Source organism: Diabrotica undecimpunctata, chromosome 7 (genome assembly GCF_040954645.1).
Source record: "Diabrotica undecimpunctata isolate CICGRU chromosome 7, icDiaUnde3, whole genome shotgun sequence".
Lineage (NCBI taxonomy): Eukaryota > Metazoa > Arthropoda > Insecta > Coleoptera > Chrysomelidae > Diabrotica > Diabrotica undecimpunctata.
Window position 1 is genome coordinate 134528234 of NC_092809.1, and position 27848 is coordinate 134556081.

General features: G+C 30.5%; 1 protein-coding gene across 2 annotated transcripts in view; it reads right to left on the reverse strand.

The window, feature by feature from the left end:
- Positions 1-17722, reverse strand: part of LOC140445869 (uncharacterized) — a 117606-nt gene extending 99884 nt beyond the window's left edge. The window contains exons 1-2 of one of the 2 annotated variants that reach the window (XM_072538269.1): positions 17636-17722; positions 2363-2582 (exon numbers count right to left, since the gene is read on the reverse strand). In XM_072538269.1, the coding sequence (XP_072394370.1) occupies positions 2363-2572 (210 nt within the window). In that variant the 5' untranslated portion in view covers positions 2573-2582; positions 17636-17722. Of the gene's footprint in view, positions 1-2362; positions 2583-11960; positions 12157-17635 lie in introns of those variants that run through there. The other variant, XM_072538270.1, reaches the window with a different exon arrangement.
- Between the last annotated feature and the right edge of the window lie 10126 nt (positions 17723-27848).

A 27848-nucleotide genomic window follows, 5' to 3' on the forward strand; every position in this document is an offset into this window, starting at 1 on the left:
AAATGAAATGAAATGAAATGAAATGAAATGAAATGAAATGAAATGAAATGAAATGAAATGAAATGAAATGAAATGAAATGAAATGAAATGAAATGAAATGAAATGAAATGAAATGAAATGAAATGAAATGAAATGAAATGAAATGAAATGAAATGAAATGAAATGAAATGAAATGAAATGAAATGAAATGAAATGAAATGAAATGAAATGAAATGAAATGAAATGAAATGAAATGAAATGAAATGAAATGAAATGAAATGAAATGAAATGAAATGAAATGAAATGAAATGAAATGAAATGAAATGAAATGAAATGAAATGAAATGAAATGAAATGAAATGAAATGAAATGAAATGAAATGAAATGAAATGAAATGAAATGAAATGAAATGAAATGAAATGAAATGAAATGAAATGAAATGAAATGAAATGAAATGAAATGAAATGAAATGAAATGAAATGAAATGAAATGAAATGAAATGAAATGAAATGAAATGAAATGAAATGAAATGAAATGAAATGAAATGAAATGAAATGAAATGAAATGAAATGAAATGAAATGAAATGAAATGAAATGAAATGGAATGGAATGGAATAGACTAGAATAGAATAGAATAGAATAGAATAGAATAGAATAGAATAGAATAGAATAGAATAGAATAGAATAGAATAGAATAGAATAGAATAGAAGAGAATAGAATAGAATAGAATAGAATAGAATAGAATAGAATAGAATAGAATAGAATAGAATAGAATAGAATAGAATAGAATAGAATAGAATAGAATAGAATAGAATAGAATAGAATAGAATAGAATAGAATAGAATAGAATAGAATAGAATAGAATAGAATAGAATAGAATAGAATAGAATAGAATAGAATAGAATAGAATAGAATAGAATAGAATAGAATAGAATAGAATAGAATAGAATAGAATAGAATAGAATAGAATAGAATAGAATAGAATAGAATAGAATAGAATAGAATAGAATAGAATAGAATAGAATAGAATAGAATAGAATAGAATAGAATAGAATAGAATAGAATAGAATAGAATAGAATAGAATAGAATAGAATAGAATAGAATAGAATAGAATAGAATAGAATAGAATAGAATAGAATAGAATAGAATAGAATAGAATAGAATAGAATAGAATAGAATAGAATAGAATAGAATAGAATAGAATAGAATAGAATAGAATAGAATAGAATAGAATAGAATAGAATAGAATAGAATAGAATAGAATAGAATAGAATAGAATAGAATAGAATAGAATAGAATAGAATAGAATAGAATAGAATAGAATAGAATAGAATAGAATAGAATAGAATAGAATAGAATAGAATAGAATAGAATAGAATAGAATAGAATAGAATAGAATAGAATAGAATAGAATAGAATAGAATAGAATAGAATAGAATAGAATAGAATAGAATAGAATAGAATAGAATAGAATAGAATAGAATAGAATAGAATAGAATAGAATAGAATAGAATAGAATAGAATAGAATAGAATAGAATAGAATAGAATAGAATAGAATAGAATAGAATAGAATAGAATAGAATAGAATAGAATAGAATAGAATAGAATAGAATAGAATAGAATAGAATAGAATAGAATAGAATAGAATAGAATAGAATAGAATAGAATAGAATAGAATAGAATAGAATAGAATAGAATAGAATAGAATAGAATAGAATAGAATAGAATAGAATAGAATAGAATAGAATAGAATAGAATAGAATAAATAAAATAAAATAAAATAAAATAAAATAAAATAAAATAAAATAAAATAAAATAAAATAAAATAAAATAAAATAAAATAAAATAAAATAAAATAAAATAAAATAAAATAAAATAAATAAAATAAAATAATATAAAAATAAAATAAAATAAAATAAAATAAACAAACACAATAAAATAAAATAGAATAAAACAAAATAAATTAAATTAAATTAAATTAATGTTTTAAACAAAAAAAATTAAGATTTTTTAAATTTCAAAGAACTAAAAGTGCCGTTTTTTTAAATCTTTTCTCTTTTTCAGCCTTTTCTCTTTATTTTATAATCATGTAGCTTTTCGCTGAGAGATTATTAAAGTAGTTGTTTTTTAAATGTTTCTTTATTATTTATTGCTACCTGTTTTTTCACTTTATATTATGTTGGCCCTTCGTTAAATTTTCCTTTAGGTTTTCATTTCCAGTAATTGCAAGATTTTGCAATACCGATTTTATAAACTTAAATCAAAAAGTTTTAGAAATTGAAAATAAGCGGCAAAAACAATGATAAACAGAATAAGCAACAACGTTGGACAATTAAATAATGCCTCAATAAACGTAGAAGGAAAAAAACATAAATACTTACCGGTTGGTTAAATTTTCCCACGAAAGATGCATTTACACTAAATTCTATCCATGGATTTTTATCGTATGGTAGTTTCACTGATCCGTATACTCTTTGTTGTTGATCTTTACGGTACTCAAATCTATGAGGGCAGGGAATTGGAGGTAGCCTTTGGCTCAGCATCATTGGCATCCAAGTTAGTAGAAAAGCAAGCCCATATTTGTGCTTCATCTTTAATGATCTGAAAGTGAAATAATTATTATATAAAAAAATATGTCTAGGTGTTAAAAGAAACAGGAAAAAATATAAGATTCCACCAAAGACTGATACCTCTACAGTTTTCACAATTTTTACGATTGTGTTGTTTAAACAAATATATAAATTGTGTAGTTTATCAGGTTTAAGGTATTTTGGATTTCAATCTAGATTGATTTATCAGATATAGCATTCTCAAGTGTAGAAAAAGCCTTCATGTAATAACAATTTCATGTTGTTGTTACTCATGTTGCTTATCTAGTATTTAACATTATGATCACTTCATAAATTCTAGCATGACAAATTCCATATATAGTTTGCTCTTCTAAATCATCTTTGATATATCGTCTAGAATCATACTAGATAGTGTCATAGTGTTGCACTCATTCTTGTGCGGCAACGTCTTTCTATATAGGCGGAATTTTTTTTTCTATTCATATGTTTTATTATTTTGAATAATAAAACCTAATTGAAAACGACCTAAAAAACAAAATAACTTTCGAGATTGAAGGACAATAATTTGAGAATTGTCGTTTTGATAACAAAATGCCTCACAATGCACACTCTAAAAGATCTTTTACGTATGCCCCTCGAAAAGGTGATATAAAACAACGTATAAACCAAAATATGTATAAAGTGAAGGTTTGTTTAACAAACATCATTTAATTTTTTATAATTGTTTTTTATAATAAATTAAGAACAACTGAATTTAGTTGGCTAATTTCGGTTTTGACATATTATGTATTTAAAGTTCATTTAAATATAAAGTGGCGTTTAACACACTTCACGTCTATTTACTTTTTTCGTTTCACTTAAACTCAAAAAAATATGATGTAATTATAAGAAAAATAGTAAAAGCAGTTTTATTTTCCTATACAAACAGTTATATATACTGATCTTTACTACATACCATCAAATATTAACTTTATTAGATGTACCTATATGAAGTGTTTTAAAAAATGTGATTATTACTCAAAAGTAAAATATTTTTATTTTTGACAGACTTATGTATGATTAACATTAAAAATAATTTTAAAATGTTCAACACTGTTCATCTATAATAAAAAAAAACTATACATTTTCTTTAAAATACATTTAAAAATTTAGGTTTGTGCATTATTTCAATACATTTTAATAAATATAACTTAATTGAAACAAGTCAACCTAAATTTTAAAATCCACTGAGTATGCTAAAAAATGTTAAAATCTAATTGAATAGGTATACTAAATTCATAAAATTTCATTTCTGACATCCTCGTCTTATCCTTGTTTTATTTTTGGTACTATGTCATCACCAACACCAGCGTTAAAATCACCCATAATCATGATATTATAATTAACAAGATAAGTCAACGCGCATGTTCTTGCATCTCTCTCGCACACCTGTGACGTAAGCCCGAGACAACTTTAATGATGCCAAGTTAAATGCTCTATATGTTGCTATCATGTGTGCTTCAAAACATAGTGAATGAGATTTTTATTTATTCATTGATGTAGACTTTGAAGACTTTGTGTATTATATTGTTATGTAAATTTTGTGGTGAAAACATTTAGTTTACTGTGTTAATATCACCTAATTTATTTATCGTACGCAACTTCCTCTCGACTATCGGTAGCTACTTTATAAATAAGACTAATTATTTGGTTGCCATAATGTATTGTGCAGTGGTGGGTTGTTTAAACAATTATAATAAAAAAAGTACTTTTTCGTTGTCGTTTTTTTGTGTTTCCTAGAGACAAACAAATGCGTAAAGTATTGGTCTTCCAGTGTTTTCAGTGAGACAAATTTAATGTAGAAACCGCGAGAATATGATCTAAACATTTTACAGAAGATGACTATTGTTTAAAAGAAAAACTACTAATTCTAAATAAAAATATTAAAGATAATAACAATATCCGCAAGAAAAAAATCACACAGATTGTAAAATAAATGTCTAAATGATTTTCATAAAGTCTGAAGTATGACCTGCTTTTCCTTATATTTCAAATTCTTTACATTTTACCGGTCTATTATATTTAATTTATGTTTTGTAGCAATATCTATTTTGTTTGTAATACACACAATCAAATCGAAGATTAATATATTTCTTTAATTAATTTTACAAATTACTTATTAGTTTTCAAACCACGTTTTCAGAGAAGGTAACTAGTTATGACTTCTTAGTGCAAGATATGGCATCGAGGTATACGTACCGTTAACAGTTTAAGCATTTAAGTTTCAAAGTTGTTCATTACAGTAATGAAACAATGTTGCCATATACCTAATGCATCGTAAAAATAAGATACACACAAGTTCTCTGGCTTTGTATCGCTAAGACGTAATGCGCAAAGTCGATTAAAATTAGAATGACAAGTGAGCATATCTTGTTTGTTATAGTATCATGACCCATAATGAACATAATATATTCATTATGTCGAATTTCTCTTAATGTTATTTTGAGGTGTTCATAAAAGTTTTGTCTTGTATTGAGATCTCTGTTGTTCTCAGGTCCATAAATTGATGTCAAATTTAAGGCCTTGACATCTAGTTTAATTTTCATGTGAACTAGTCGTACTGAGATATATTTACAGTGTTCTACTTGGTTTGTTTCTGTTGTGCTAATAGGGTGACTCCTTCTTTAGCTTTGATTTCGTTTATCGTGAGTCATATCAAGTTAAAAAAAACTAAAACGTAGTGTTTTATCCTCTTTGAAATACCTATTCTCTTTCACAGACAAAGTAGAGATTTCACAGACAACAACAACTTGTCAATTTGCCGGTGTACATTGGTGTACACACACTTGTTGTTTTTCTTGGATTTTCTGTTACCTTATCTACTCAGTTTTCCTTTGTCAACTTGATAAACGAAACAAATTCTCCAGTTTATTTTTGATTGATTGTTTTATATCGTGTTTTGTGCAAAGTATTTTAATACTTGTGATTGTTTGGGAAGAATGCACGATGGCATATAAAACATCTTTGGAGGCTTTAGGTAGAACCTTATAAGATCTACGGAGCAATCATAACCCATTTGGTGGTGCAATGATTTTATTAGCAGGAGATTTTCGTCGAACATTGCCAGTGATGCCACGATCAACGCCAGCTGATGAACTCAATGCATGTTTAAAGTCCTCCAATTTGTGGAAACATGTCAAGGTATTACACTTAAGCAAGAATATGCGTGTCGAGTCGCAAAATGACTAATCTGGAGACATATTCTCTAAACAATTCATTGACATTGGTAATGTCAAATTTTCTATAGACACCTTGACTGGTTGCATTAACTTTCGTCAAAGTTTTTGTCAGTTAACTCGATCAGAAGATGAACTTATTCAAAAGGTGTTTCCAGATGTTGCTCAAAATTACAGAAACCATGATTGGTTTAGCTAACGGGCTATATTAACTGTAAAAAACATATATGTAAATAAATTAAATTTAAAAATTCAAGAACAAATTACAGGCGAATTGAGGATATATAAATCAGTTGATTCGGCTACTAACCAAGATGATGTCATCAACTATCAGCCAGAATTTTTAAAGCTGGATTTTGCAACGGCATACGGTTAGCTATAAAAAAATATTGAACAACGTGATAGAAGCAACTATACTGAAAGGGAAATATAAAGGAGAAGACGTTTTGATACAACGCATCCCAATGATTCCGACTGATGTACCATTTGAATTTAAACCACTACAGTTTTCAGTGCGGCTTGCTTTTGTTATGACCATAATTAAGTCCGAGGGGCAATCATTAGGTGTTTGTGGTATTAATCTAGAAAACCCATGTCTCGCACATGGTCAATTATGTGTTGCCTGTTCCCGTGTTAAAAAACGGTGATAGTTTTTAGTGGGTCCAAAAGGGTGGCCAAAGTTCGTGGAAGCGAAGATACTTAGGTCACCCGAGCTGACCCTTACACACCGCCCTATCATCATGGTGACGGTTCTGTTCAGGAGAATTAAAGAAATAAACTGCCACATTCCAAACCTATTTGACAGAACGAAGTCTGTCGGGTCCGCTAGTTATATATAAAAAAGACTTAGAGTAAATAGACAAAATATCCAGAGTATAGTAGGAAATTTTTAGAACTTTAAATAAATCTTCTAGATAATATTCTTGTATATAGAATATTGATTTTGAATTCTGACAATTTCGTGATACTTCTTGGATATGTTTTTCTAGGTACCTACCAGGTAGGATTAAATAATTCTGTATTCTTAATAAGAAGTTTAAATGGAAATAATAGAAATAGGTTTTTACAAGGAGATTCTGATTATAAACTAAAGCCATTTTTAACAAGTCCACCAAACATCCAACTTCTATAATGAATTTCACGTTAGAAGCAGATATGAAACATAATTTTTGATGTATGGAAGAGAAGGTTCAGGTACTATTGCATTCAGTGAAAGTAGCTGTAAGGTTGAAAAGATCCAACCGTTCTAATCTATAGCAACATTCTACGAGTATAACCTAGCGAGAGATCAAAATTAAGACAATTTTAACGATAAATTGCTAAATAAAGATATTACTGAACTTTTTCAAGTTGAAGATATTTGAGCTAACCATATATAATATTTTAGTGTTATGGAAAAACCTGAGAAAAGTCATGAAACATGTATTCTTTTTTTTTTTTCGTTATTAAATTTTTCGAAATAAATTTTACATTTATCTTAGAGATAAGTAACCGCAACATAATATGACGTAAAAAGACGGGTACACTTTGTTTTATAAATAAATGTCTATCCTTCAGATAACTATCTGCTAGGTAGGACAATATTTATCTGGAGGTGAAAAGACCGGTCCTTTTATGTAGGAAGTTTATTATTTTAAAAATTTAAATACTAATTCTTTTGAAAATTTTGTTGATCCTAAAAATTGGTTGAGAATTTGGTGATTGGTAAAAAATCCAAAATACGAAACTCAAGCTTTTCCAACAAATAAATTGCCAAACCAAAATTACGCTAATTTTATACGTAGCTCGATTTTATAAAAGGACTTTACGAAAAAATTTCAGCGACCCTCCAAAAGTGACTTATTTTTTATGAAATTTGTACAACAGATTAAAATATTATTCTGTTGTCGTTTGTTAGTATTAAGTAAGTAAAATATTTTTTAATAAAAAATCGTATATTTATATAACATTATATTATAAAACATTATTCGCGTTTTCAAACGACTATAGGTGGCAGCACTTGTTTTGAAAGATTGCAGGGATTTCCCATAATCCGAGAAAATTAGACGATCACAAAGATCACAAAGGCAATAAGAAAAGACATAAGAAACTACAATGTAGAAAAAAACAAAACAGGCAATAGAGCAAAATAAGAACATGAAAGTTTTGAAGAGGAGCGTACAAAAGGGGAAAATAGAAATTAACAAACTGAGAATCAGAACTGGAGAAGAAACAACGAACAGAGATGAAATATTAAGAATAGTCGAAGAGTTCTACACAGAATTATATAGATCAAGAAAAAAAGATAACAATACTGAACCTCCAATTACACTAAAAACTGGGGTATTAAACCAAGGATCAGATTTAATGCCCGATATAACAAAATCAGAAATCAAAGAAGCCCTGAAGAAAATGAAAAATAATCGAACCCCGGGTGAAGATGGAATATTATCAGAAGCACTAAAAATTGGAGGGGATATATTACTTGAAAAAATTAAACAACTTTTCAATATATGCCTTCACAGCGCCAATATTCCAACAGACTGGAACAACGGTACTATGATTCTATTACACAAAGCAGGAGACAGTTGTTTGATGTAGATAGTAAATGGTTAAAAAATATTTAAGGTAAATGCCTTAAACTTTTATTTTCATGTATTTGGTAAGGTGATGCAGAACTTTTTAATACCACTGTATATATATATATATATATATATATATATATATATATATATATATATATATATATACAAACAACACAGTCAGAGGGGTTGCAGTCAGAAAATTGGCCGGGATGTTAATGAAACACTCTATTGACTTTTTGTCTAGCTTTCGGAATGGTTTTATTCCTTTTTCAAGACACTGTAATAAGAAAAATATGTAAATATTTATAAAATATCACAATTATTCTTCAGTGCAACTTACTAGTCGTTGAGAATATTTGTAAAAGCATTGACACTCAACATTAAAAATACACATATAAAATATAAAATAATGGACAAAATACATTCTAAAATTTTTTAAATTTTGGTAAAGGTAGTAAAACTTACTTTATGGCATCTTTTACTGGTGTGTTTTAACTCTGACACATAGACAACAGAAAGAAAAAACCCTATGATTAAAAAGTAATTAGGTGTACTTAATATTATGTTTCTTTTTAAGAAATACTAGAGGCCCATCTTGGGTGATTCACCCAAGGCCCATCTTGGGTGATCAAAGTACCATTTGATGTAGAATTTATACAAAATATGTTACAAATTTCGGTAGATATATATTTTTACAATGTAATACCAGTTTTATTCCAATTACATAAAAATAACTTGTTTTAAAAATTGTTTCATTTCTTATAGATACTTTTACTTCACTGAGAAAATATTTACACCTAACTACACTCACATCTGTTAATTTAGATATATTCAAATATAAATTAATATTTATCATTACTAAGTATTGGTGCATAAAAGTTTACAATACCTGAAATAATATTTATAACAGAGTCCATATAAGGAACTGGGAATAAATTAACTCTTGCTTTAAGAATTTTAAAGATTTTTAGCAGTTGTATAGTTCTTTCAACGTTTACTCTTACTAAAGCAATTTCAGCAGTACAAAGAGCATCTTGCATTGATAATTATTATTGTTTTCTTTTTTCTAAAAATCATGATCTCAATAATTCGATTTTCTTTTCAATGTATTTATTTTCTGTCAAAAAGCCCTTATCTACCATTATAACATCCTCATTTGGTGTCAATTTATCCAATAATCTTGATTGAATAAAAATTTGAGATAATTTTGTCTAAGATACGGCCATCTTGAACAGGATTTCAAATGTAGTTAAGACCAGATGGTCCTATTCCAATCATAACTTTTAATGTGTGATCCCCTGTGTAGTGAGAATAAATTATTACGCGACACTTAAGACACTTGCTTTTTTGTAAAAGTAATTCTGTGCAGTCCAAAATAATCCTTGTTTTAGGAAATTTCTTAAAACTAACAGGTATACTTAATCTCTCCTTTTCGTGGACAAGGGGTTGCAGGTTTAAATACTTCAAAAAAAGCTTCCACCGTTATCTGAAAAAAATTTTTACATGTGCTTGCTGAGACACCAAAAATAACAAAAAGGCAAGGAAAAGTAAGGTCAGTTTTTAACTTAAGATCTATCAAATCCCACCTAGGAAGAAATAAAATCATAAAGATGGAAAATAAACAAGGTGTAATAGAAAAAAGCAGAATCCAAATATCTAAGATAACAAGGGAATATTATAGTGACCTCTACAGCTCTAAAAACAGTCCACCTGATACAACTCAACAAAACCTGAAAAAGAAAATAATGAATATAAACTCTGAAATATTACCCACCATAACCGGAAAAGAAATAGAAAAAGCAATTAGAAATATGAAAAGAAATAAGGCTCCGGGAGACGATGAAATTCTAATTGAAATGTTAAAAGAAGGATGGGAAAAGATAAAAGACTACCTAAAGATACTTTTCAATAAATGTTTGTTTGAAGGACAAATACCGCAAGAGTGGAACAAAGCAAATACAATTCTGATATATAAGAAAAGAAATAGATTCAAATTAGCTAACTATAGACCAATATCTCTCTTGTCACAAATCTATAAAACTTTCACTAAGGTGATCACAACTAGACTTAACACCAAATTTGATGTATACCAACCAGTTGAACAGACAGGATTTAGAAAGGGGTATCGCACAAGCGACCACCTTCACACCCTTGAAATATTGATAGAAACGACCAATGAATACATCCTTCCAATATACCTAGCGTTTGTTGACTATGAAAAAGCGTTTTACAGCATAGAACTATGGGCAGTAGAAGAAGCGCTAGTTAATTGCCGAATAGATTCACGGTACAAAATGTTAATCGACAATATATATTAAAACGCCACTATGAGAATTCAGCTAGACAGAGATTTGCAAACTCCATTAATTAGAATTTGTAGAGGTATCAGACAAGGGGAAACAATCGCACCCAAACTATTTACTCTGACATTGAAAGACATTTTTAAATCTATAGACTGGGACAATAAAGGGATTTGTATAAACAAAAAATATTTAAATCATCTAAGATTCGCCGATGATGTACTCCTGATAGCAACAACTATGAAACAACTACGAATAATGATTTCAGACCTAGAAAAAACATCTCTTGAGAAAGGACTAAAAATAAATCTAAAGGAAACTAAAATAATGACTAATACAGAAGACAGACAGTAATTACCATAGGTGGAACAAACACAGAACACGTCCAAGAATATATTTACTTAGAACAAGCTATCAGAGCAGACAAAAGTAACCAGACTAAAGAAATAACCAGAAGAATAAGAATGGGGTGCTGCATTCCGAAAACTCTCATATTATCAAAAACCAAAAAATACCTTTAAAATTAAGAACGAAGGTATTTAATGCATGCGTCCTACCTGTTCTGACATATGGTGCCCAGACGTGGACGTGTACCAAGAGCAACTTAGATAGAATAAAGAAAACTCAAAGAGCTATGGAAAGAAAAATGTTGGGAATATCGTTGAGAAATAAAAAGAGGAACGAGTGGATAAGACGAAAGACCGAAACAACAGACGCTGTCAAACATGCATTGAAATTAAAATGGAAATGGGCTGGGCATAAAGAAAGATATAAGGATGGAAGATGGAATAAAGAAATTGGCCGCTGGAGACCATGTACTGCAAAAAGGTCAAGAGGTCGACCGCAAATGAGATGGAAAGATAACATTGAGCAAAGCGCACATCCAATGTGGAAAAGACAAACAGAAGACAGAGGCAAATGAAGACAAATGGGAGAGGCCTATATTTAACACATGAATAATAGATTTTGGGCTATAGATAGATAGATAGATTCCAGTGAATGCAATTAAACCGCGATTTGTTTGTATCATATCGTACGAAGTAACTTTTTTGCCTTCACTTAGTACATATGGAGTCACCTAAGTAGCCTTCTATTCTGTGCTGATTTTCAATAAGTGATCCGGCTGTAACTCTGCACTATTTCACGATTTCATCTTCCGTAGTTGTTGATGTTGTTAAATAGGTAGATTCTCAGATGTAATAAAAATTTTTAAAAAATCGTTTACCAGTCTTCATATCAAAAAAATAAATAAAACGTTATTTCAATGATTAAGAAAGAACCAGGGTGAGACAATATTATCTAAATAAATTTTCTATCAAATACGATTTACCTATAAAAAGTAATCCGATTTCTTTAAGTATCGGCTGCATACATTTATGAATTTTACCACTTGCCAGTTTTTCTAGTCGTTTGCAAAGTAGTGGATATGTATATCTTTCGTACATCGAACAGAACATTGTGGCACTGAACAATATCTATTACTTTTCTTCTAATAGCTCATAATTTTTTAAATTTGATTCAGTTTAAAACTCTAATTTATTCAAATTTTTGACATTTATCCCTATTTTTGAAGTTACCTATTTTGACAGTATTTGGCAGCACGGTCGTTTGATAACACGAATAAGTTCTTAAGTTTAAATTCATAACTGTACTTGAAAGAGTTCTCTTATAACAAAAGTGGATGTTGCCATGGGAAAATGATGACTAAAAATTAGTATAAACAATTTTTTTTAAACAAATGGTAAAATTAATTTTGTTTTTTGACCGTGACAAGTTTTTTAGGTTAACTGGTTCATTCTGAACAAAAATTGTTGTTAGTAACTTTTGTCTTAAATGCATCGTTTTCGAGTTATAAACAATTTAAGGTCTTAAAAAGCGCGAAAATAGCCGTATTCAAGGCTCGATAGCCCAGTGAAAAATTTATAATCTAAGTTTAGCAATCTTCAAATTAAACCTTTTTCTCGAAGAACCCGAGTTTTTAATAATACCTTTGTACCGACCGATTTACAACCGTATTACGGAGTTGAATCCTGGACACTAACTGAAGCAATGGAGAAAAAACTTGAAGCCTTCGAGATGTGGCTATACAGGCGAATTCTAAGGATATCATGGACAGACAAGATAACCAACGAGACCGTATTACGAAGAGTGGGCAAAGAAAGAGAGGTGATGTATACCATTAAAAGGAGAAAGTTGGAATATCTCGGACATATAATGAGAAACAGCACTAAATACAGATTACTGAAGGTAATCCTACAGGGTAAAGTATTCGGAAAGCGAGGAATTGGGAGAAGGAGAATATCATGGTTGAAGAACCTGAGGAAATGGTTCTCCACAACAACAACGAATCTATTTAAAGCATCAGTCAATAAAATAATTATAGCCAGAATGATTGCCAATATTCGAAACGAATAGGCACTAAAAGAAGAAGAAGACCAACCGATTGTTTTTTAATTGTTAATTTCGTGCCGGGCATAGTTCCGCGTTCGCTATGTATAGATATACGTTGTCAAAACCACATAGATATTTAAGAAGTTATGATTATTATATATTTTGGTTCTATAAACATTTTTTTAGTAGGGAAAAGTAGCCGAAACTGTACCAGCGCGAATAGTGTACCTTGTGCTTGTATATCGTGACCTAGATTTGAGTGCGGAAGTTTTACAACGTTCACATTTATCAATTTTGTTTTATCGAATGTTTGTATTTTATGGTGGTTCAGTATAGTTTTCTAGTTTCATACGTAAGGTTACAGCATCTGTAAAGGTATGTGAAAACCATTTTGATACATAAATACAGAAAAACATGTATTTGGGTGTATAAAACTGAGTTGCTTCTCTTTGGTTAGGACCATTTTTAGGTTAGGAATCGTAGTTTATTTACATACAGTGCAAGTTTTCCATATTTTACCACGCCAAGTTGCCTATATTGTACCTGTACAATTTTAGATACTATTGGGTATTTAAGACGTACTTATTTTTAAAAATAAATAAATAAATAAATAAATAAATAAATAAATAAATAAATAAATAAATAAATAAATAAATAAATAAATAAATAAATAAATAAATAAATAAATAAATAAATAAATAAATAAATAAATAAATAAATAAATAAATAAATAAATAAATAAATAAATAAATAAATAAATAAATAAATAAATAAATAAATAAATAAATAAATAAATAAATAAATAAATAAATAAATAAATAAATAAATAAATAAATAAATAAATAAATAAATAAATAAATAAATAAATAAATAAATAAATAAATAAATAAATAAATAAATAAATAAATAAATAAATAAATAAATAAATAAATAAATAAATAAATAAATAAATAAATAAATAAATAAATAAATAAATAAATAAATAAATAAATAAATAAATAAATAAATAAATAAATAAATAAATAAATAAATAAATAAATAAATAAATAAATAAATAAATAAATAAATAAATAAATAAATAAATAAATAAATAAGTAAATAAATAAATAAATAAATAAATAAATAAATAAATAAATAAATAAATAAATAAATAAATAAATAAATAAATAAATAAATAAATAAATAAATAAATAAATAAATAAATAAATAAATAAATAAATAAATAAATAAATAAATAAATAAATAAATAAATAACACACACCGTTCATGTGTGTTTTAGATGCCCAAAGAAAAATATGGGACTTGGAATGTGGACGACATGATCCGGGCTCTTCAAACATTTCGTAATGGAGACTTAGGATTAAATGCATGCTGCCGGCAGTATGGAGTCCAGCCTACCTTACCCAGTCACTTGCATTTTAAATCGTTGGCTTGCACGTGCAATCCGACGGCGTGCATTTCAAATCGTGGAGAGAAATCAAATACCACATAATTTTAATAAAGAATCACAAATGGCAGAAAAGAAGTGGTTTTATGCTTTTAAAGTTCGTCATAAGGACATAATCTCACTAAGAGAACCTCAAGAAACGTCCATGATGTGCGCAAAAGGATTCAATAAAAGAAATGTTTACGTCTTTTTCGACATTCTGAAAAAAATTGTTGATGAGGATAATATTGATGCAACTTGCATATTTAACGTGAAACGAGTGTCAGCACTGTGCAGAGAAAATGTGAAAAGGTTTTCGCACAAAAAGGTAAACGGCAAGTTGGGTCAGTCTCCAGTGAAAAACGTGGAGTCAACACAACAGTTGTTTGCTGTGCGAGTGCTTCAGGAATTTACGTTCCACCTATGCTTAGATTTAAGTATATGCGAATGAACAATCATTTGAGGGTTGGTGCTCCACCATAAAGTATGGATGAGATCTCTACATCACTACATGACTAGTGATCACTTTGTAAAATGGCTCCACCATGTTATTGATTCTGTAAACCCAACAGTAAAAAAAAGTTCTTTTGGTACTGAATGGGCATACAAAGCACTCCAAGAATCTTGAAGCAATTTTACGTGATAGAGGGCAGTAAGGTGTGCAGCCTTTGGATAGATCATTCTTTAAACCTTTAAACGGCTACTTCACTCAATCAGTTGAAAAATGGTTTACACAACTTTATGTAGCTAGCTTGATTTCTGAAGCTTATAGGAGAGCAGCAAGCATTGAAATTGCAGTCAATCATTTCCGAACTAGTGGAGTATGGCCTGTTAATCGCGTGGTCTTCAAAGATCATGACTTTTGTGCGCTTGAAAATTTAAATGACCATGAAGGCACTATAACTCAGAAAGATGGGGAAAATGAAGTGTCTAATGAGACAAAACAAGGAACTACTTAGGTCTACAACAGGAGCTAATGTAGAGTACGAAATAATCTGGTCTGAACTACCTAGTCCTAAAGAGAGTTTAGCTACGACTACTCCACCCAATAGGCCTACTAAAAAAACTCGTGGAGCAAGTCCAAAACTTAACATTTCAATTGATTAAATTTCTCCGATACCGACGCCTCATCCAAAATCCAATAAGGAAACAGCACAAAAGTCAATGGTTTTAATGGGAAGTCCCTATAAAACTGAACAATAATTATCTAAATAGCTACAGTTAGGCGCAGGAACAGATAACACAAATAAAAATGAAATTTGTCTACAAATGTGAAAATTATACAGAGTCTGTTCTTCTAAATGCCGCGTCAAGCTCAAATAAACCTGACGTTGTAATAGAGATGTGTGTTGATGAGTGGTTCTGTTCAACTTGCGAGAAAAAAAGAATTGAAGACATGAGTCCAACCTGGAAGCCAAAATTTTCTTGCTTTGAATGTAAATAAAAATATTATTTACGTTCAAACTGAATAATTTCTGATATTGGAAAACAAAACATGATTAATGGTATTCACACTAAAATTTATTTTACTATACACTGATCCCTCTATAGAGGTTACTACGGGTACAATTAAGAAAACCCGTGGTACAATATAGGCAACTAGTTTTCTACATTATACCACTTGCAACCTATCAGGAAAACATACTTTTTTTTCAGTAAAATCGATGATATCAAGTTACAAAAATTATCATGGTGTGTAAATATTTGTTAATTATTTCAATACGTCGTTCAGTTAAATATGCCGTATATTATTCAAATTAAAATTCGAAACATGTTAAGCGGTACACTCTTGGTAACTCTCCCCTACTAAAAAACAGATTTAGTAAGAGTATTAGAAAAAATTGTTTATACATGACAATTTAAATACTGTTTATAAATAATATTTATTTAATATAATTATATTTTAAATACAATAATAACAATAAAAAGAGACTTAATAAAAGATTTAAACATCCCGTAGTTGATGATTTCCTAGATAGGAGTTTTTTTGTAATATATCATACTACACATTTAAATTGTCAAACCGGTCAAACTAGTCGAGATAGTTATGACGAATAAATTCTTATTTTTTACCAACATTGTTGTGATTCACATCTACTACGTTTAGTACTTGTGGCCAAAAATAATATTTTTGGTTAAGATATTTAAAATTTTAATTATATATTATTTATTTTCACATAAAGAAATTATTATGAATATTCTACGAGATGTTTTTTAATATGTTTTATATTTATAAAAATTATAAATGTCAAAACAATTCGTATAAAATTCCTTGCTATCTTACGTAAATGAGACGGAATAATTTACTAAATCTCAAAAATATTAAAATTTTATTTAATTTGTTAGAATTGGCGGTTTCAACGAGGATGTGTATGATTTAAAAGTTATTTAATTTTTAACTCTTCTTTTAGTTCTTATTTTCAACTTTATTCTAGATGATTTCCAAAATTTCATTTGTCATCCGTTTTTTCCTTGGCTCTTGTTGTTGTAACCGCTGTTTTATTTATCTTCATAACAGCTGTTATGTTATATTTAAATTCTTCCTATTATATATATTATATTTTGTTTTTATCTCTTTATCTAAATGTATTTTGACAACTTTTTAAATTCTTATTAATGTTTTATTTTATACTACAAGGTCGTCAAAAAGAAAGCAAAAGTAACAGCAGAAAAGCAAAAGCATATAAACTTGAGGAAAAGGATGTAAATAAGCTCTGCAGAAAGTACATTGTGGGTACTTTATGTCTTCTTTTTCTTCTTCTTTTTATTTAGACATGATTCTGTCTAATTTTCAATGTCTCCAATGCCTCCAGTAAGTTGTCGTTCCATCTTTGTTGTGGTCTTCCTACTGATCGTCTTCCTATTGGGGAACTGTCTCTTACTATCTTTACTACTCTGTTTGTTGTCATTCGGCTTATATATTGATTCCATTTTAGTCTTCTATTTCTTACTTAGCCCTTAATGTTCTCCATCTTGAATCTACGTCGTATATCTGTATTTGTATCTCTGTCCCAAAGTGTTTTACCATCAATTTTTTCAAGTATTTTTATGCCTGCAGTTCTCAAAGCAAGTTATTTATAAATGATACAGCAAAATCGTGTTTATTAAAACATCTTTAGAACTGCAAGAGATCTCAAAAATTTAGAAAAAATAAAGCAGGTATAAATAGAAATTAAGCATATTTTTACCTGTATATTATTCTTGTTTTATAAACTTCACACCTACAAGTCTTTCGTTATACTAATCATCACCAAACTATTTATAAGCACTTATTAAAATTAATGTATTCCTTAACTATCTGATTAAATATTTATTATAATTTAAACTTGATTGAGCGAGATACACTAATAGTCTGGGAGGTAGTGAATTTCTATACACTATAGTAGATTCTATGAATATATTTTGGTGGTTATAGTACTTGTTTGACAACGAAAATGTCTGTCAGCTAATGCGACTCCGGGACATTTAGTCAAGAAAAATATGAAAGTACATGAAAACAAAACGGTTTTTGGACTATTTTGGCAAAGAACAAAGAGTATAAATGATTGATTTTGAATTGTTGTTCTAAAACAAATATCTGCAGCAAACCATGTTAGCTAATCATGTGGACATGAAAGAAAAGGAGAGACAACCCGTATTATTTTTGTAAAGCTGAAAATTGTATATAACAAAGATTATATCGTGCTCAGTATAGCAACGCTGCTGGCGACAAAATAGACGAGCCGCGGACTGGCAACGTGAACGTCGTGAAGGATTATTTCAAAAACGATTAAAGTTTTGTGCGTGTAGAACGAACGTTTCGCTTACACTACCATTTGCCACCCAGTTCAGTTCCGTCTACCAAGACTGTTCAGAACTACGTTAAGAACTTCGAAAGTAGTGGTTCTAAATCACAGAAAAAAAATGGTAGTGTCAAAACTGCTCGCTCACCACAGAATATTGGTGCGAAACTCATTACACGCTAGTACTCGAAAAACCCTATGACGACAAAGCTTAAATCACGGATTAAGCTATAACACTACCAGAAGAATTTTGCATAAAAGTTTCAGTATCATCCATACAAAATCCAGATTTTGCAAATTCTTAACGTTTGAGATTATTTCAGCTGACTAGTTTTTTGTGAACAAATAGAGCGTATTAATTAAAACGACAACTTGCTGTATAATCTTTGAATGAGTGGTGAAACCTACTTTCATACAAGTGGTAATTTAAACAAACAAAATTTTCGCTATTGGTTTGACAATAATCCGCGGCAATTACACGAAATATCTCCATATTAAAAAAAGGTAACCGTGTAGTTATAGTAATAAAAACCTAAATAAAAACCTTCTCGCGGCTGGACTACAGGTCGCAAAGAAAACAAGGACTAAAGAAGACAAAATAAGCAATGAAACTAAACAGCTAATGACGGAAAGAAGACAATTACTAGCACAAAATAAACGCCATACTCAAGAAAACAGAGAACTTAATAAAACAATTAGAAAAGAACTAAAACGCGACATACAAAAATGGAACGAGAACTTAATAGCGAGTCATTGAAAACAACAGAGGCTTAAAATGTCTAAGACCCGCACTGGGAGTTCAAAAAATCATCAAAATTAAAGACGCCAACAATAAGGTAGAGAAGGACAAATATAAAATAACAAATATTGTCGAAGACTTCTACATATCCTTGTACAGCTCGCAAGGCCAGCCTAATGAAACAACAAAGGAGAACGTCAAAAGAAAAATAAAAAACGTGGGATCAGAAGTACTACCAAATATAAAGGGATTCGAAATAGAAAGAGATTTAAAAGAACTAAAAAATAATAAAGCTCCAGGACACGACGGTATAATTGCCGAGCTCCTTAAAACAAGCAAGACATTAACAATCCCTGTACTAACAGAGCTATTTAATAGATGTCTCCATAATAGCAAGATCCCTAAAGACTGGAACGAGAGTCTAGTAATACGTCGGCCTCAAAATGAATATGAAAAAAACAAAAATAATGACAAACACAGATGACCCCAGACGTATAACTATAAACGGCAGTGAGATAGAACAAATCCAGGAATATATCTACCTAGGCCAAATCCTGAGACTTGACAAAAAGAGAACCAAAGTGCGGAAATTACTAGAAGGGCAAGACTATCACGGGCAGGATTTGGAAAACTTAGTTGGATACTTAAGAACCGCAAAATACTCCAATACTTGAGGAGCAAAGTGTTCAACCAATGCATCCTTTCTATCATGACATGTGGATGTCAAACCTGGACCCTAACCAAGGCAAACATGAATAAACTAGCCACAATGGAAATAACAATGGAAAGAGCAATGTTAGGTATACGACTGTCAGATAAAAAGAGGAACGACTGGGTAAGATCCAAAACAAAAGTCGAGGACATAGCAACAAACATTGCCAAACTTAAATGGAGCTTCGCGGGCCACACTGCTAGACAAAAAGACCAACGTTGGAATACTACAATACAACATTGGAGACCTTACGAAAGTAAACGACTAAGAGGAAAACCACAGATGAGATGGGTTGATGATATTAAAAGAATAGCCGGAACAAATTGGAAATGTGTTGCTCAGGATAGAGACCGATGGAAGGAGTTGGGAGAGGCCCATGTCCAAACATGGACGACAAAAGGCTTAGAAGAAGAACCGTGTAGTGTGCATTTTACTCGTTAGGAATCATCGGACCCAATTTTTTTGAGGGCACTCTATTAAACTCTGATCTCTAGGAGCATAATATTTTTTTTCCAGCAACCAAGATATTACAAAAACGAACACACCTTTCAATAGGATGGCTCAACATGTCACACATTACGAGTGTCAATGAATTTATTAAGAAGATCGTTCGCCGGTCGTGTTATGAGTAAAAACGGCAATATTCCCTGGCCACCTCATAGTCCCTACCTCTCTCTACGCCACAACTTTCTTTGGGGGTATCTAAAGTCAAAAGTGTTTCAAATTAACCCCCCAAAAACTATCTAGGCTTTGAAAGAACAGGTACGTGAAGAAGTGAAAACAATACTTCAAGAAATTTTACTCAATGTTGTAAACAGCTTTGTACTACGGCTGCTAGAATGTGTCAGACAAAATGGAGGCTACCTTTCCAATATCATCTTCAAAAACTAAATATTTCTTCATTTACACCATAATTTTCATCTGTGTAGTATACGTTTTCCACATTAAATTTAATAAGAAGAGAGTTTTTTAGTTTTTTTTTATTTGTTTGAAATCGTACTGTTTTATTGAATCACCTCCGTATAAACCATCTATGGCACCTTTTTTCGACGTAAAAACTATCTACGTGAACTATGACTTATGCTACAAATTTAAAGTGATCGAAAACGTAGTAGTCCGAACAATAGACGAGAGATTATCTTGCCCGTCGCATGAAGAAGCGGATAAAAAAATCGTTTTCCACGCTTGCCAGATTGATGTAGAAGCTAGTATCATAATACGATGTTCCGACACAGATACCTATACTAATAAAGTTATGTTAGGTAACATGCCTATATTGCAAAGTAATTTGAAACTAAAAATCCATGCTGGAACTGGCAACAATCGTCGTTATGTGGACATAAATAAATTAACAAAAAATTGGGTGAAGAATTATGCCTTGCTCTTCCAGTTTTTGATGCTTTGACTGGCTGTGATTTAAATCCAGGATTTCACCTAAAAGACAAAAAAAAACCTTTTGAATTATTAAGTAAAAAATCTAAACATGTCCAAGCTTTAATTATTATCTCAAGCGATACACCCGAACACTTGGAAGAGAGTAACACTGTGAATCTTGTATGCGTAGCAGCTTTTTTGGAAAACAAAGAAAGTTGACTCAAAAAAAGAGGAGATCAGAATAGACCAGAATTTTTAAGGATCCATATTGCCTTCATGAAAAAGAAAATTGCAACAACATTTATTGCGAACGATTTATATCGCATAGCTACGAAGTAACGCGAACCTTGCTATTCCAAATTCGTCTTCACCAACTGATTATGGATGGGTAGAACAAGACAGAAAATTCATATTCCAATAGTTCCAGGGTGAACAGTTACCGATGCTGAGTAATATTTTAAATAAAAATAGCGATATCTTAGGTATTGTAAATATTGTATACTTTTTTCATATTTCCTATTTATATTTTACAGAAATAGCGCAAGACACAATTATAAGAACCAGAAAGTAATCTTATCACATCATTTGTTAATAAGCTTTAAAACAACTGACTATATATAAATACAAGCCATGCCAAAATGCTCCTGTCAAATTTGACGCTACGTCCCGAACTATCTAATTTCACAACAACAGTTTGTTACTCGAATATAAATAAAAATAAGAAATGCTCAAAACTGACCGACTGGCAAAAAATAATTTTATATGTGCTTATAGTACAGGAACAGTAGTCAAAAACTTGAAAGATATTATTATGTTTTTGTTTCGTTATGGGTTTGTGTCGATTGTGTTTTTCATGTGTAATTCACAAAGAATTTTTTTTAAACATTGGATTAGTGGCTGCATAAGTGATAATACATATTATTGACCATTATGCTGATATAAAAAATAAATCCTATTACTATAACGGGTATTGCGACTAAATTAGAGTCTGATTCGCAATTGAGTCCTATAAAAGGAGTCAATGATCGATCATTTGTTTAAAGATGAGTAAAAGAATTTTATTTGATTTTGATATGACTTCCTGTTTCCGATAACTAAAAACTAAATGATAAATTAAATTATGTGTTACATATTACTCAAGTTTACGCTTTAACTTAAAATGTTCCAAACGGTGATATTGAGCTGTTTTATGCAAGTAGTATGTGGTAAACGAGAGAATATAGTAGGTACACACGGTTTGGATGTGGCCAATGATCGTAGAGATAGTCTAGTACAAGTTTGTCAAAAAAATGTTTTGCAATAATGAATATCTTTTTAAATTACCACCTAGGCGTATTTACACGTGGATTTCTGATGTTGATAAAAGTGTAGGAAATCAGATTAATTTGTTTATCCAGGAGCTGATGTTTATACTGACCATAATCAATCTTTTGTAAATTACAGTAAGATTAAAAAAATTATCAACAACAAAGCATAAACCAAAAATGGACACAAAGAAGCTTTATAAGTAAACTGTTCAAAATGAGATCCGTTCGGAGCTTGGGATAAAATTAGGGAAGTTGGACAACGTGGCATTTTTTTAGTAGTAGTAGTTTATCACATAATTTTTATTGAAATCAAATATCTTATTAAAAACTCTAATAATAAAGTAGCTGGAATAAACGAAATATTAGTAGAACTATTAAAACTAGTGTAAGTATTGGCAGGTTTATTCAACACGGTGTACGATACGGGAATAATACTGCGAGAGTGGCTGATGTCAGCTTTTATAACCATCTTCAAAAAAACAAGCAGCAAAAGGGTGCTCTCACTATCGAACACTGAGCCGCATGAGTCATATTATAAAGTACTGCTTAAAGTAATACATAAAAGAATCTATGAAAAGTTAGAGGAGGAGATCAGAACATACTGATTCAGCGATATCGGGATGTAAACGTTGACCTACACTTGTGCTTTGTTGACTACGAAAAAGTTTAAAGTAAGACATGACAAATTAATATCAATACTTATCAATAAACACATTGACAGTAAAATTATAAAGATAATCCAAACATTATATTGGAACCAAAGTGCTGCAATTCAAATTGATACGTAACAGTCAGAAGAAATAAAGATCTGTAGAGGAGTTAGACAGGGATGCGGTTTATCGGCATTTTTGTTTAACTTTTTATATTCTGAAAACATTTTCAAAATCAAACTCAATATTATTAAAGCGGGAGTTACCGTTAACAAAAAATAAATTAACAACTTACGATACGCAGATGGCACTGTGACCAATGCAACGAGTATAGAAGATCTACAACATCTAATCGAAAGCTTAAATATGAATAGTGCAGAAATAAAAATTATAATAAACGCTAAAATAAACGAAATATATTTTAATTACAAAAAGAACACAAAATGTGCACCACATATTGACAATTAATGGTAACGTAATAGAACAAGTCGAAAAATATCAGTACTTGGGAACTTTGATCAATGAAACCGATGATCATACTTCTAAATAAACAGGCGAATAGAGATTGCCATAAAGCCACCCCATACGAGCAAATATCTTAATTTGAGAATCAGACTACATACTGTTCGATGTTATATATTTTAAATAATATTATATATTATTATTAGTACTAAAAATAGTATGGACTGATATCACTACAAATAAAGAAATACTGGAGAGGGTTGGTAAAGAAACAGAACTAATCACCAATATACAAACCAGAAAACTGGAATACCTAGACAGGAAGAAATATAAAATTTTGACACTAACATTAAAGGAAAAAATTTAAGGAAGATGATCTGTTGACCGAAGGCAGGCACAGTTCTTGGTTAAAGAATCTACATGATTAATGCAGATTAATTTATTTGTTTAGAGCAGCAAGTTCAGAAATAAAAATTGCTATTATGATTGCCAACCTTCGTAGGGAGGCAAGACTTGTAACTCTTTATAAAACCAATGGTATCTACAAGATGACTTGTTCGGATTATCAGAGTTATTAAGTCGGTCAAACTTCATAATGGCTTACACAAAGAATAGCAGAGCACAAAATAGACTGTACAAAAAAAATATCATCATTTTGGCTATTATAATGTTAGAGTTTTACAACAAATAACTAATTATATAAAATATTGATTTTGAAAATGTGTGATAATAATCAAGAAAAAGATTAGAAAAAGACTCAAAATATTGAGTGAAGTCAAATTCATATCAAATATTTATTTTATTAAAATGCTAATTAGGGCAGTTTAAAATTGTATTTTGTTTTGAAAGCTCGGCTAAGCTCCAAACATCAGTCTTTCAGGCAAAGATCTTTGTAATTCTTGTATGTGCTCAGAAGGTAATAGATAGAGCTTGCTCAATCAGGACCATCTCTATCTGCTCTGACAGTTAAGCAGCTCTAAGGGCTTTGGAAGAGCCCTTAGACGTCAGCTCTAAGTTGGTTGTTGAGTGCAAGGGAGCACTTGCTGATCTTGCTTGGACTAATACGGTTAACCTGGTATGGGTACCGGAATACACAGGCGTAGAAGGGAACGAACGGGCTGACGAATTGGCACGACAGGGCCATTCACTCAGCAGGTGGGATCCGAAACTGTGATTGTAGTGCCCTTAAGTACTGGTCAGGGTAGTCTCAGAGGGCTTTTTCTGCGGAGGTTCCGGGATTCCTGGTGGAGTTTGGAGGTATGAGACAGACTAGGCTCCACATAATGGGGCCATCCAAAAGTCTTACAGCCCAACTTCTCCTTCTAGACCGTAGAATGTGCTCTCTGGTGATCAGTATGCTAACAGGAAACTGTAGACTTAGGCGGCACTTCATCTGCTTGGATTGGCGAAAAGCCCACAATGCCGCCTCACATGCCCTTGTTAAGTGCCCGGCACTGGCCTATCAGACGTGGCGGATCCTGGGATCGATCTTTATACAACCGAGCCAAATGAGGTAGTTATCCTTAAAGAGACTTATAGCTTTCTGTGAGGTCACAAGGCTACTAAAGGATTAGATGTTCAGAACGGTAGGAAGGGCTCAGTCCCTTGGAGATCAATTTTAATTTATAAAATCTAAAAAAAAAATGATGAAACTAAAAAATATTATATTTTTATATGGGTGCAGACTGTGGATATCATGTATTTTCAATTTTCATATGTGGTCCATATGTATAGAATAAATTCATTATTAGCGTTATTATGTGCTATGTGAAAAAGGCTAAAGCAGGTCGATTTTTATTCTTAAGTTGACAATCTACAGATTGAAAATATTATCCCCCTTCAGCACCTATTTGAATTATAAGCACTCCCTCGAAAATTTTAAATGACAAAAGGGGTCGCGTGGCACCTTAATAGAAAGGGATCTTAGTCCTGTGTTTAGAAATTTAAATAACGGAGGCGATTTTGGAATTCTTGTACAACATTTTGTATGACCTCTAGGCTTATTTTGTTAATTTCTTTCGTTATCCTAACTTTTAAATCAGCAATATTGCCTGGTCTATTAAAATATACTTTAGAAATAATCAGGTATTTTCGTATCTGTTCTGCTAAACATTAGGGAAAAAACTTTGAAGATAATAAAATATTAGTCAAAAACTCAAATAAACCATTGATATGAATCTAGTAGGCTGCTGTCATTTAGGTATTTAAATTTGGTAAACGACGTAAACTGCGAAACTTATCAACAAGTTTCGCAGTCTACAGTTAGCAAAATTGAAAAGAAGTTTCGGTATATTGTACATGTCAAAAATATTGAAAAACCAAATAAAAATGTTAAATTTACTGATGAAAAGAGTTAGGTGTAGAGTAAATCCTCACTTGATATGTGAGAGTTATACGCAATATCCTAAATAAGTTAACGTTTGGGTTGGTATCATTAACAATAAAATTATTGGTCCTTATTTTTTTTAAAGGCACAGCAAGTTGATGGTGAGGTTTATCTAGATTTTATAATTAACTTTTTAGTGTCTACATAACGAGGATTTTTCCTGATGTTAATCATTAAAATGAGATAGTTCTATCTATTTACTACCAACAAGACGGAGCTCCACCGCATTTTGTACGTATAGTTAGAAATTATTTAAACGAGGTTTGTCCCAATAGGTGGATTAGAAGACGTGGAACGATCGAATGACCCGCTAGATCCCCCGATTTGACTCCTCTCGATTATTTCCTATGGGGTTATTTAAAATCTAAAGTATATGTTAATAGACCAAACAGTATTATTAGAATTAAACGGACATTTATCCAACAAATAAGGATGATTTACTAAGTCATGTAATTACTTTCAACTTGAAGGACCACCCACTGGCGTGGGAAATAAAAACACAAGCAGTTTAAACAATTCGTAGTTTAATAACTGAATGTTACTACAACGAAGTTAATATCTAGCCAAAGTTTTAGCGCAAGTTAAACAACGCAAACAATAACTAAAATGCGAGAGTTAAAACTCTAAACAAGAAGCGACCAGCTCAGCTGGAAGACAATTTTATACTTACTTAAAATTCCGACTGCAATGCCTGACTAATGCCAAGGGATTTGCTGGGGACGGGAACAACTTCGATATTTCTATACCGAGGTAGGTAAAACCCACCTTTTGAATTCTTTTGAACAGGGAAATTTTGGGAATTGGTCAAAAAAGTGTTAGTCTGTTAGTAAAAATATCTTTTGAATACATTTTCGGCTTTTATTAGAATTTGCTGGAGAATATTCATTCAGGTAGAATTTAAGACGTGTAAGTTAATTGCTACCAGTGGCGTAGCAACTCTTGGATACATTTCTTACAGAAATTTATCCAAGTGTTGCTAATTTAAAAGTTAAGATAACGGAAGAAATTAACAAAATAACCCCAGAGGCCATACAAAATGTTGTACAATTTCAAAATTGCCTGGGTTATTGTCAAGAAGTGAATGGTGGGCATTTTGAACTTTTGATTTAATTGTAAAGTACATTGAAAAATACATTCTTAATATTAAGCGATATTATTATCTTCATTCAACCTAAAGTTTTGTGCTAGAGAGATTATCAAAATCTTACATCTTAAAAATCAATTTTCTCTAATATGATTGCACCAAACTTAAAAAACTTTATATTGCTGAATAGAGTCTCAAAATCCCTTTCTAACAAGGTGCCATACGACCTCCTCTGTTATTTAAAATTTTCTAGGATGTGCTTATAATTCAAAGGGGGTGCTGAATGGGTCTAATATTTTCATAGTGTAGATTGTCAATTTAAAAATACAAATCAACCTGTTTCAGGTTTTTTTCACATAGTACATAATAACGCTAAAATTTATTTCATACATATGGACAGCATGGTTATATTTTCACGTCTCTCTTGCATAATCTTGATTTTTTTCAACCTACTTTAGTGATGAAATTTGGAGGATGACCGGCAACACCGCTTCAAAAATTTATATTTAGCATATGTTTAACCTTTAAATTTACTGTTTTTTTTAGAAAATTTATAATAGAATCCTAATTACTTATCGTTTGATCAAGTTCTCTGATAATACGTTTTGAAAAGTCTAACTGAATGTTTGCGATTTCTGCTTCGGCATGGTCAGCTACAAAATTATCAGGTATTTCAGTAGTTGCGTCAAAGAAGCTGGTACTGTCATCACTTTCCACATACTTTACCACTTTATCACTAGATTTTATGTCCAAAGGTACTTTCTTCTCAGTTATTATCCTAATTAAATCAATTTTATTTTCTTTATTCAATTTCTTCTTCTTCAACTAGAAGAAATCAAGGCGTAGAAAAAAGATCATCTGTTCCTGTGCCGTGAAACAAAAAACATCAAAGTCGAGTATTTTAT